This window comes from Ptychodera flava, chromosome 6 (assembly GCF_041260155.1).
Source record: "Ptychodera flava strain L36383 chromosome 6, AS_Pfla_20210202, whole genome shotgun sequence".
Lineage (NCBI taxonomy): Eukaryota > Metazoa > Hemichordata > Enteropneusta > Ptychoderidae > Ptychodera > Ptychodera flava.
The window spans coordinates 4823355-4835999 of NC_091933.1; the positions used below are offsets into that span (position 1 = coordinate 4823355).

At 35.7% G+C, this 12645-nt stretch overlaps 1 protein-coding gene across 4 annotated transcripts in view; it reads right to left on the reverse strand.

Moving 5' to 3' along the window:
* The window catches only part of LOC139134655 (alpha-2-macroglobulin-like), a 154517-nt gene that overhangs the window by 27195 nt on the left and 114677 nt on the right, over window positions 1–12645 (reverse strand). For all 4 annotated transcript variants that reach the window (XM_070701615.1, XM_070701613.1, XM_070701614.1 and 1 more), the window contains exons 17-19: window positions 10938–11183; window positions 10355–10406; window positions 9587–9679 (exon numbers count right to left, since the gene is read on the reverse strand). In XM_070701615.1, coding sequence (XP_070557716.1) covers window positions 9587–9679; window positions 10355–10406; window positions 10938–11183 — 391 coding nt within the window. The remainder of the gene's footprint in view (window positions 1–9586; window positions 9680–10354; window positions 10407–10937; window positions 11184–12645) is intronic.

A 12645-nucleotide genomic window follows, 5' to 3' on the forward strand; every position in this document is an offset into this window, starting at 1 on the left:
GAACCGGGAAGCAACCATACACCTTATTCACGGGCGCCTTTGTATATTCTAGACTAGATATAGGAAATGGTCTTTTTTTTTGGTATATCCAAAGCCAGCCTCAACAAACTACAACAGGTTCAAAACATCGCAGTGCGACTCATTGCAAAGACCAGGAAGTAACAATTCTTCGTTCTCCTCATTGGTTACCGATAAAACAGAATCTTCTCTGAATTCAAGATTCTTCTCCTTGCATTTAGTGCAATCCATGCCTCAGCACCTGTTTACATCTGCGATCTCATTACTCTATATCAGCCATAACGTAAGTCTTCAGTCTGGCCAAAAGCATTTTCTTGCTGATGTACTCGACTGAAAATAATGTGGTGATCGAGCATAAGCTCATTTAGCACCATATTTAGCACCACTTAAAACCCACCTTTTTACGCATGCGTATTGTTTTTAAGTGACGTTTTTACTCTCCTTTATTGTTTTGCCATCTTGTACTGTTGCTTTCTTGTAGTTTTGAACATTTTTGGTTTTATTTTCTTGCTTTTTTCTCAATTTTGTTTCAGCGCTTTTGAACACGTCGGTGGATATGTTGCGCTTTATAAGTGCTTACTGATTATTATTATTATTATTATTATTATTATTATTATTATTACAAGTTTAGGGGCATAAGTAACTATATTATCATCATCTTGCATACAATTGATCAGGGACTTAAAGAATTATATTTATATGAAATAAAGTAGGTCTATAGTTCCTGTTGATTGATTAGCAATGGTAAGTCTTACCATTCTCTGTGAAATGAAAAAAACACAAAAAATTTCTCAGTTGTTCAGCGGATCATATCTGAGCCGATCCATGCAATATTTTTTTTTTTATTTAGTCCATCATCCAACGGGCGCTAGCCCATTTACAGGATTAGGTACCCATAAACCCACTACCCCAATGGAGCACTTAGGAGTAAAGTGCCTTGCTCAAGGGCACAACACCGAGCTAGAGTCTCGAATTCACCGTCCTCCGACAGTGAATCCGCTACTCTGGATCTACCGGGACTTGAACCGGGTCTCGAACCCACCATCCTCCGATAGTGAGTCCGTTACCCTAACCACTAGTCCACGGTGCCTCCTTGTAATATTCCTAATGCTTACACTTACATGGGCTAAATCACAAGAGTAGTGGCAAAAACTATTATTTAGTGATCCAATAACGCTATTGAGCTTTCCCGATAATTTAGCTGCATTATATCTGAGAAACATGCCAAATTAGTGTAATTTTTAAGAAAAAAGCTGCCCCACCCACCCCCAGGCTACGGCTATGCTAATGAAGGTTATTGAGCTTTCCCGATAAATTTGTTGCATTATATCTGAGAAACATGCCAAATTAGTGTAATTTTTAAGAAAACAATTCTTCGCGGACGACTATTCTACTTCCTCGTTCTACCCTAGAATTAATGAGTAGATTTTCTTTGATACAGTTATTTATGAGGTTTAAAGAAATCGTGTCAGGGAATAATATAAAAAAGAGGAAGAGACATCATTATTTTGTTTACGTCATAAATTATAGCAAGTCATTCTCTTACTGGTGCAAATATTCTAATATCAAAGTCATTTGCTAAATCTTATATGATATTTTTACAGGCTGCTTGTTTAAATTTCCGGGAAAAAAATCAATGATATCTAAGAAAATATCATACGTAATTATGACTATTTGTAAGTGTAGTTTGCCGTCCCGAACGTCTGTGCTACACATACGCGATATCTTGTCACTTAGCAGACGTTTTCTACTTGAAGCAGTCACTTTTCACATACATCTTTTCTGAGAACTCGCTTTGTTGTACCTGGTGTTCATCGTTCTTTTTCTATTGTTTAATCGATTGCCATAGGATTTTAAGATATTTTAGGTAAGAAAAGGGATATAAAGTTGTACTGAACAAAGCCATAGTAGCTATGGACACACGAACGATGTTATGTTGCTTCAAGATGAGGCTAAGATTCAGGCTTCTGAAATCAACGCTGTTGGTTTTTTTAACCATGGCTTTGTACGGTTATTCTTGCATACAGTAAAATTTCAGTATTTCAAGGTTATATCACTGTGTTAAAAAGCAAATTTCCCCATTTAATGCGACTGTATGAATTTGGTGTGTAAGTCGGCCAGTCTTAATCCGAATTTGTGCATTACTCACACAGAATGCCTAAAGCCACTCTGCGTTCTCTGCGTTGCGTTAAATTACTACGTCTCGCATCTTTTAGTCTGCTGATATGAGCATGCGCAATTAAGTTCGTGAAATCAGTCATGGCATGCTCTGGATTGCTCTCTCATGCACTTGCAGACCTCGACCGTTTTGTTATGGAAACGTGCTCAGTTGTGACGGAATGAGTGTCTACTCCAACAGCTTGATTAGCTTGCAGTGGAACTTTCAGGAAAACCATAGCGAATATAGTTCATGATGCTCTCTGTTCTCGTAGAGTGATTGATTGTGGAACTATCTGGCCGTGGAAGTGAGCTAGCCACTGTACACTCGGAATATGAAATATTGTTTCAAATATAGTACATAAAATGAGCATTTCAAAGATGTAATTTACACGAGAAGATATTCTAGAACATAGCTGAACGTAAGTTGTAAAGTGAGATGACTTGTTTACTACAAAATACTGGTGTCCAGCATATGCGGTTAGGGTTAGGGGTTTAGGGGATTGTGAGTTGAACTTGTTCCTGTGCAAATGTAGCAATTCCCTGTTCGACACTGTGTCAACATGTAATCTCATCATAGACACACAGTGAATCAGTGAAAGAGCTGAACGGTAGGAAGAATTTTCTTTCTTACATGAAGTGTGGATGTCAGAAAAGTTTTTTGATGCATTATTTATACCTATATACACCCGCGCCTAGGCTCTGTACAATGAGGACCTTATATTGTATTCAACCCTAGGCAGCCGTATGGTACGTGAATTAATTCTGACAATTCTGCATAGTGAGATATTTCGAGTACAGGCCTCTCATAATTACAACAATTTCTCACAGACTTAGCTAGGCGGCACTCTAATCAGCTGTACAGTGTCTACCTACTTTGTGGTGTACTTGAATCAATGACATGAGTAGCACAGGTGCTAGGCCCCGTATTGTATTATGTACAGCACCTATAAAAGTCCTAGAATAACAGTTTCCAGTCTTGTATAAGGGAGCCTTCAGTAATTACAGAACCGTGGAATTGGGGGAAGGGTCACTTTTTAGAAAACTTAGAAAGGGGGAGCATAACCCTTATAAACCTCTCTTAGGGGGAGGGTCACATGAGATGATTTTACGGCAAAACTTTTGAATGTCCATTTGATATTTCCTGAATAGGAAATTGCCGATAAAATACATCGATTCTTGTAAATACATAAATATTATCGACAAGCTTCGCAAGCAAAGAAGGTGCAGTTGTATCCTACATTAAACACCTTGAACATTTAAAACTGATGAAAGACAAGAGAAAAAATGTATGGGACAGATGGCAAAGTGTCTATCAATAATCAAATGTCTATAAATGCACAGACTTTTGTTTTATATTGGCAAAAATTGATCATAGTTTTCATATAGACTACAATGTATAATGAATCAATATTTCGATGAAATTCCAAAATACATTTTCTTGTTCACACATCCGTTTGTAACCACCCTAGTATAATCAAGTACATTAATATGAATAATCAAGAGTACATGAGTACACAGATTTACCAATTTTTGTATTGAAAAAAATATTTATAGTTTCATCATAGACTACAATGTATAGTGAATCAAACTTTTGGTGAAATTCCAAAATCAAATTTTTTGCACACACGTCCATTTGTTACCACCCTAATCTAATCAAGTACATTAATATGAATAACAAAGCTGAAATAAATACACAGATTTACATATTTTTGTATCGGAAAAACTATTTATAGTTTATAGACTCCCGCAAATGCATGACCCTTAAAAAATGCTAATGCATGATAAATTGCAACCCTCCGTCCTCAAATGCTAATCTTCCCCTTTAATTTTTATCTGTAACTTATATAACAATTACTCTAATAGTTACGTAAATTAGCTGATACTGTGTTTAGTTATTCATGGGAAGAATACTGCAGTAATTTGGGAAGGGTCAAGTTTTAGAATGCCGGACAAGGGGGAGGGTCACATTTTAGACACAAGGATAGGGGAGGGTCACGTTTTACAGTACAAGTATGCGCGGAATTCCCCTTGTCCATCCCACTGTAATTACTGAAGGCTCCCTAACTGAAATTATTATACACATACATATTTATCCTGGATTGACTTTGACGCTTTTCTGGGGGATGTATACAAATTAGTAAAGCAAGTACCGGAGATTAACTCTTCCTAAAATAACATTAAACTTAGAGTTTATCTGTTCCCATAGAATTATGTAGTATCACAAAGAAATATCAGATATAGTGAATCAGGTGTAATTTTTCAAATAATGGCGAAATGATAACTTAATTCACATCAGCATATTATCCCAATGATGTCAATATGCAAGCTGGTATGAAAATTTGACAAGTTATTTTTGACAGGTAATCCAAGTGTTTTGATGATATTCTTACCCTGTCTTTAATGATGAAAATACTTACGCACTTGTACTCCCATTAATGGCAATGCTGCTAGCAAAATAAAAATGGTAATTACATACTTATCTGCAAATGAGAAATAGTAGCCCATATTGACAGCATATTTTCATAGCTGAAATGTCCATTTTCTAATTATACAATAGCAAAACGCCACAACCTCAGCGCATGATCTGTAGGTATAGAAGTAATTTTCACAAGTCTTGCTATTGAAAGCCAACTTTAGAATATCACCTCGTCACTCATGAAATTAACTTCTATACACTACAGATCATGCAATGAGGTAGTGGTGTTGTGTTTCAGTCACATAGCTTATTGGGTCTCAAACTTTTACCATCAAATGGTGTAATATCAAAACATCAAAAATATATTTTCGTGAATGTCTAACGAGTAAAAATAATTTTAGTCAACTATGAACCATTTTGTACAATTTTCACCTTTGCATAAAATACCAGGCTGAGCCATATGTCCCATAAGAAAGCACTTCCAAAATTTACATGAGAAAGCTGTTAATTTTAGTCCCCACATATTTCCGTGGTATAATGTCGTGCACAGATATGTAATAGTATCATGTTAATTGACTGCTGATTTACATTTACGTCTTTCTACTTATTCGTAATGTATCTATTTAGTTATATATTTATTAATGTAGTTGTTCTTTTATTCACTTAGTTACTGTGTTACTATTAGGTTACTTTGCAGTCCAGCTACTTTCGCGTTCACTACCCTCGATATACTTCAGTTTTCTTGTTTCTTCTTCTTTTTCTTGCTTTAACATCAAATGGCTTTGGGAACGGACTAGACTACCATTTGCTATTTTCCGTTTCCGTTTACCCTTTATCACAGCACAACTCAGATGTACATTCATTACTGAATTATACTATTAATATGATTAAGGGTAATAAAGATTATTATTATTATTATTATTATTATTATTATTATTATTATTATTATTATTATTATTATTATTATTATTATTATTAATCGATTGTGAACGGTCAGTGAGGTACAGTGTGAACCAAGCAAACGCTTTGTCCGACACTACCATGTCATCTGCCAAACGTGATAGTAGTGTAGAGTGATCAATCGGTCGAATGCATCTGCTAAATCTAGTTTTACTAAAATGGCAGCATCGCCTTGGTCAAGTGCCAGTACAATTATCATTTTGAATTCGATTAAGCGCACTGTATGTGTATAGAATGGCATGTTAGCTGATTGCATACTTTCGGCGAGATTGCTTAGATTCAAATGCTATGTAATATGTGCTGCGAGCACTCGCTCGATTGCCTTGGAAATAAATGGATGATTGGAAATAGGGAATTCTTCAGGATATCTTGATCGAGAGTTGACTTCGTTAGAATTTAAGTAATCGTGACAGTTTTAGAGTTCTGGAATGACGCTGGTAAATATCGAAAGGTAGACAATTCTGGTAATGACTGGCAGTAAAATGTCAAGCCATTGCCGAAAGAGTGATTTATTGATTGTTCTTGGGTGACTTGTTTATGATATCTCTAACCTCCTCTTCAGTTGCTGGTCTGAAAGTTACAAATTTCTTGATGATTTCTTTCTTGTCATCAGTAGGTTGTGATACTGACGATGGCGAAAATGGTGATTTGTTCAGAAAAAATTGAAGATAAGAACTGATTTCCCTAATTTTTCCATCAAAGAAATCCGAGACTTTGTTAGCCAGAGAATAGGCCAAATAGGGTTGAGAATGCGATACCGTTTCCTTGGAATTGTGGAGTAATGACCTAACTACTGAGAATAGAGCGTTTTGGTTAGATTGCCTTTCTCTGATTAAAGGTGTGGTACTAAATCTTACTGGAATCAATCAGTTGATGAATAGTCTTACACTGATTTTTGTAGACATCCATGTTTATTGTCAAGCGTGTCTTTCTCCATTGTCTTTCTGCTTTTCTTCTTTTTTGTTTCTCATACCTGATCTTTTCTGTAAACCATTGTGTGTCTTTTTGATCGTCACTGTTTTGGTCTTTAACGGTGCATGTTTATCAACAAGAGTTGATAATGTGTTATTGTACTTTGTGAGTAATTCCTGTGGTAGGTTGGTAATTACAAAAGAGACCTGTAGAACGTGGCGAAAGTATGTCATGTCAATTTGCTCATATTTTCTCACAGCGACAGTTTTCTTCTGGGGACAGGCTTTTTCAACTGTAGCTTGAAGGGGACAGCAAAGTGATCTGAGTTTACTGGATGGTGACATCAATTGGCTCGACAATTGACTCAGATGACGGTGTGATCACAACATCTAAAACATGACCATATTGATGTATTGGATGGGCAACAGGCTGAGTAAGGTTTGCAAAGTAATGCAACTATTAAATCTGCGAGAATCGTGATCGTTTGGGTGATCAATATGTATGTTAAAATCACCGGTAATTAACACCATTGAGGAAAGAAGGGGAGGAAAGATTTGAAATTAAGTTCAAAATTCATCAAGAAACCCTGCGGATGTTAGACCACTCTTCTTGGAAGATGATGGCCTGTTAACGACAAAAATCTTCCACTTTTCTGATTTGAATGTAGGAGGCCTCTCCACCTTGGTAACTCTTAGACCAACGTTTACTTTATTCAGTAATACCACACCTTTACCTTTTCCTTTTTTCTTGGAACATGAAGCAATTGATAACCACAAGGGGTGACTTAACCCATAATAAAATGGTTGGTTCCATCCTGTGATAATCCGGTTTCAATGAACAATGCTAAATTGATGATTTTGTCAGTGACAAACCCAGTGATGTTTTGCTGTTTTGTTTCGAATAGATCTACAGTTCAGCAAAAAAGCACCTAGCAGTTGAGGATTTTGTGCCATTGTCACTCTAATCGGGAAAGGGCACGCTTGGTGTAAAATAATCGCAATCATACCAATCCATAATCCAATGACAGTAGGTCAGAATTCGCAAGACAATAGTTGTAAACATAGACACAAAACAGCACAGAACAAACAGTAAATAGACGGTACACAAACAAAGTCATAATATGAAAGAAAGATATATGGACCTCTGGCCAGAAGACCAAGAAGTGATGTCAGGTGTTTCGAAAATAGTAAGCGCATCCTGCCCCACATGTGGCACCCGCCATATATCAATCTATAAGTCAGATAGGTAGTGGTCGCTAACTAAGGCCCAATGTCACCGATGCCATCAGTGATCATTTGTCGAAGAGAGATATTGTATTTATCTACCAGCTTGCGATACCTGTCAAAAAAGCGTTTGAATGTAGAGACAAGTCTTTCTCTGGTGTAACCTTGTTTTAATAGTTTGTAAGAGAGATGACCATGTCTCTCTACAAAATCACCATATGAACTGCATGCTCTAGCATATCGAATAAGCTGGGAAATGTATACCCCATAAGCTGGGGAGAGTGGAATATTACTTATGAGGTGTGGAAAATTGAAGATACTAAAGTTGAAATCATCTCTCTTGTCATATAGCCTAGTAGAAAGGTGACCATTAGAGTCAAATTCAAGTAAAATGTCCAGATATGAAGCAGAAAAGACGGTTTCTTTAATCTCCAATTCTGGAGGATAAATCATAGCGAGATATTTACTGAATTCAGAGTTATTCATAGAAATAACATCGTCTATGTATCTATATGTTAGTTTGAAAGTTCGAGCTACAGAGACCTTTTTCTGTTTAATTAAGTTCTGGATAAATTCTGCCTCATATGAGAACAGAAACAAGTCTGCAAGCAAGGGAGCACAGTTAGTGCCCATAGGAATTCCTATACACTGTTGGAAAATGTGTCGTCCAAATTCTACAAATATGTTGTCGATGAGGAAATCAAGCATACTGATAATGTGTTTCTCGGTATAAAACACTTTAGCGTTAGTAGTATTTTTAACAAAATATGTAGAATTATACCCTTATACTACATATTTGTAACGGCGTGAACCGTTTTTGTAGAAAAATGCTTGGTTGATGATGTTTTTCAAGCGTTCTTTCAATTTATTATGTTGTATTGTGGTATACAATGTGGAAAAATCGAAAGTTTTAATAGATGTTATTTTTGAAACAGATCTTGATTTCAAATTTTCCAAGAGTTCCTTCGAATTTTTTAACATCCACATTTGATTTATACCACTCCGAGAAAAGACAATATCACAGTATGCTTGAAGTCCCCGTTTAACAGTACAAAGAACAGAAGTCAGTATCTTCGATAACTCTGTTGTTGAACATTTTGAAGATCCTGCGATAAACCTAGCTTTGTATGGTGTTTTGTGGAGCTTTGGTATCCAGTATACGCTAGGCAACTTATTATGGTCATCCTTTATTGTAACATTAAAATTATCCATGAATGACTTATGGTTTGCCAAAATTTCAGATTTGCTGAACATTGATTGTCTGTAAGTGGAGTTCGTGGAGGTCTTAGTTACACCAACAAAACAACAAAACAGTGTTAGAATTGTCCAACAGGTGAGAGAAAAGTTCTTAAGCAGGGACATTTTTGGGAAAGATGACCTTTTCTGTTCCAGTAAAAATAGAGCCTTGAAATAAAATTTTCATCCAGTTGATCAGGGTTAACCATGGATGTTTACAAGTAAAGAGAAGAAGTGATAACTTGAAGAAAGTAAAAGTACGCCTAAAATAATAGTAAAATCAAGATTACTTGTGAGCTGCAGCAGACAGCGCAAACTCATTTACATGAAGAGGTGTGCATCTGTTATAAGATACAGGTGTGCATAAGTTACAAATGGATAAAACAATAATACAAAAAGTCTTTCTGATGTACATATGTAGGAAATGCAATGTTTATCCACACATGTAGTTGCCAAAAGCATTTAATGACAGTAACATCTAATCCCACAAATTTAGAGAAAATACTTACACTGGACAATACCCAGTGAAAGAGTTACTTGTGATTTCTCATAGGCAGAAAATGCTGTACTTGTGATATTCCAGCAATTTTGCGTCCATGTTTCTGTTGTTGACGCTAAATTTGTGAATGATGCTATGGAAAATTCACTGAGTAAAACTCACCAATGGCAGAGAGAGTAGCCCTGGCAGATCCATCAATAACATTATCAGGCACTTCAAGTCTGATTCTGCTTTCATAAACATCATTGGCTTCATCTAGAGTTCAAAAAATATAAGTTTAATGATGCATGCAGCCATTCTGATTTGAAATCATGAGACATGATCTTAAAGGTACACTGTCACCTGTTCCCATTTTGCCACAGTTACCATGGAAAGGGAAAATCTAACCAATCACAGATTTTAAGCGGGTGGCCACTTTTTAAAATAGCGCCCTTACATGGGCATTTTGAATTCCAAGGAACGCCCCTTTGACCATATATGGGCATATTTAGACTACATATGACTGTATACCTAAAAAGTGACATTGTTTTTTTCTGTAATACTAAGGTACAATGCACCTCAAGGATAGAAAGTCAAACATAGATTGTTGATCGTCAAATAACAATGTCACTATTTAGGCCAGTGGACATACGACATTCACAGTCTCCTTGCAAGAACAAGATACCTGAAGCTTTCATGAGTATGAATCTTGGCCGTCGTCTCAACCCATGTTCTCCATGATGACAGGGCCTTGCGATGAACAGGTTCAAGGTGAAAGTATTTTTAATGTTTATAGAGTTTTATTCTTACTTATAGTCAGTATTGTTTAGTTTAGTTATTGAGAGCCACAATGTAACTTATGATGTACATGAACATGACGAGGTCATTTGTATCGGAACAAAGGAATAGTAGATTCGATTTTATTTATGAGAATATATTAACAACGCTAACCTTTTGGACAAAAGAAAGAACTAATGGTGTACTCCTCTTCGATTCCTTCAGGCTAAAACCAAAAGAAATATATATATATATATATATATATATATATATATATATATATATATATATATAAAAGGAAAATTCCGATTTAAAAAAAACAGCGGATGTCGGGAGGGATACTCCTGATATTTTCACACATGAGTGTGCTACCCAAGTCGAAAACATATCTACCCAAATGTGAACCCTTGTGAGGCTTTTGCTTTACAAATTTGGGGAATGTTCACCTTTATTCTGTTGCATGAGAAGGTTTTCCTAAAGCATGGGATATTTGCTTTGCTATCGACCAATACGTAGGATTTTTTCATATGAAAAATCGACCCATGTTTAAGGATTTTTTCGTGAAAATGTGACCAATTCGGGCGGCACATATACCAGTACACCTTTTCTATTGGAGTACCCCATAGAGCAATGGATAACAAGATGTTAATGATAGCTGGATCGACTTTAGTGAGAATTTTAATGCACACAAACTTTTTTATTTGCACTTAAACAAACAAACAGTTGTAAACTGAAATCGTGTATTTGAAAGTCTCACCTCTACCAAAAGAGTCTTAGAGAGTGCATCCCTGGCACCAATTTTATCACTCATCACAGCTTCATTACCACACCTCTCAGCTCCATTGACAGACTCTCCCCGCACAGCGATGGGAATCTCACCAAGTGTGTTTGGGACGATGCGATAACTGACAGTTGTAGATTCACTTCCACAAACACAAACCCTCTTTGCAGGAGAATCTTCCAGGCTTTCAAAGTCATTTGACAACGAAAGTCTCAATTCAATCTGATGAATTGAATCAAATTACAAGTTTCTTTAATAAGGAACCAGTTTTAATACTGTAAAAGCATTGCCCATGAGGTACGACTTTGATGAACAATGATTACTTGCTGGGGAAGTACATAACAGAAAAGTGTTGTGCAGTGTTCTGTGACCTTGTGACCTGTTATGCCTATTCTCATGAATTAATGTACTCACCTCTCGATCATTGATACTTACACAATAATATGTTTTAAGCAATTAACAAAACCAAGCAATGAAATACCTCAATACTTTGACCAGTCCTGAATATAAGTAATATATAGAGTGAAATTGTCAAAATCAAGAAGCATATCTATTGCCTGGGTGGTTTATTGCTACCACATCAAATCATACTACTGATACATTGAAATTCTGATGTGAAACGTCAAAAAGGGATTTTTTCCTCGAGCTAAGAGCTTGAGCCTATCCTAACTGTGCTATATTTTAATATAGAATGGTTGTTTTTACGTCTCGACCAATTAGGTTTCAATATTTGCGCCATCAATATACTGGTATGATGTAACTGAAAATCCATATTATTTAAGCCAATCTGCAAATGGGCAACTCGTATGAAGTACTGTAAACAACGGAATAGAATGATCTTTAAAAAAAGTCTCTCCGAATAAAAGAAAGTTATATTACTAGTACTGAACTAAAATCCTAATTATTTTGACACATTCTCGTAATACACCCCTCCAAAAGATGAATAAACATAATATATTGTAGTATGAGTTCGTTCATAATAATACATGACATTCTTGTGTTATTTGGGAGACAATGCTCATTGTCTCGGTTAAGGTACTAAAAAGGTGAGCTGTACGTAAATCTGTGATCAATTCATATTGGTTATTGCCTCTACTTACATTCATTTTCTACGATTTATTTCGATAAATACTAAATGTACTTACAAACACTCGTCAAAGACGCTGCATAAAAATTAACACTGATATTAGAAATGCAAAAGACGCATATTAAATTAGAAATATACCTAGCTAAAAGAAATATCTTCATATCATATTATATTGTAGCTTTGTCAATACCAGTGAATTTTGTGACATTATCCTCCGAGATTATTACTGATAATGTATCCGGTTATTCACCATAGTTTTCCTGGATTTTTTTACCATCTACAAATTCACTTACATTGCGAAAACAACAAAATAATGGTAATATTATAATTTATAATCCCTTCCACCCAAAAATGGACTCAAGCAAACTTTGCATTCCATAATGTACTCGGCTTTGCCTCGAACATTATATCAAGCAAAATGTGATTGAGTCTATTATGGGGCGAGAGGGGTACATTATTGCTAAATTATTATTATTATTATTATTATTATTATTATTATTATTATTATTATTTGGTACTAGTTATCTAGTTAACTGTATGAAAAATAGGCGACTACGAATATTACATTAAACTGGTCCAATAATCATTTTCATTCAA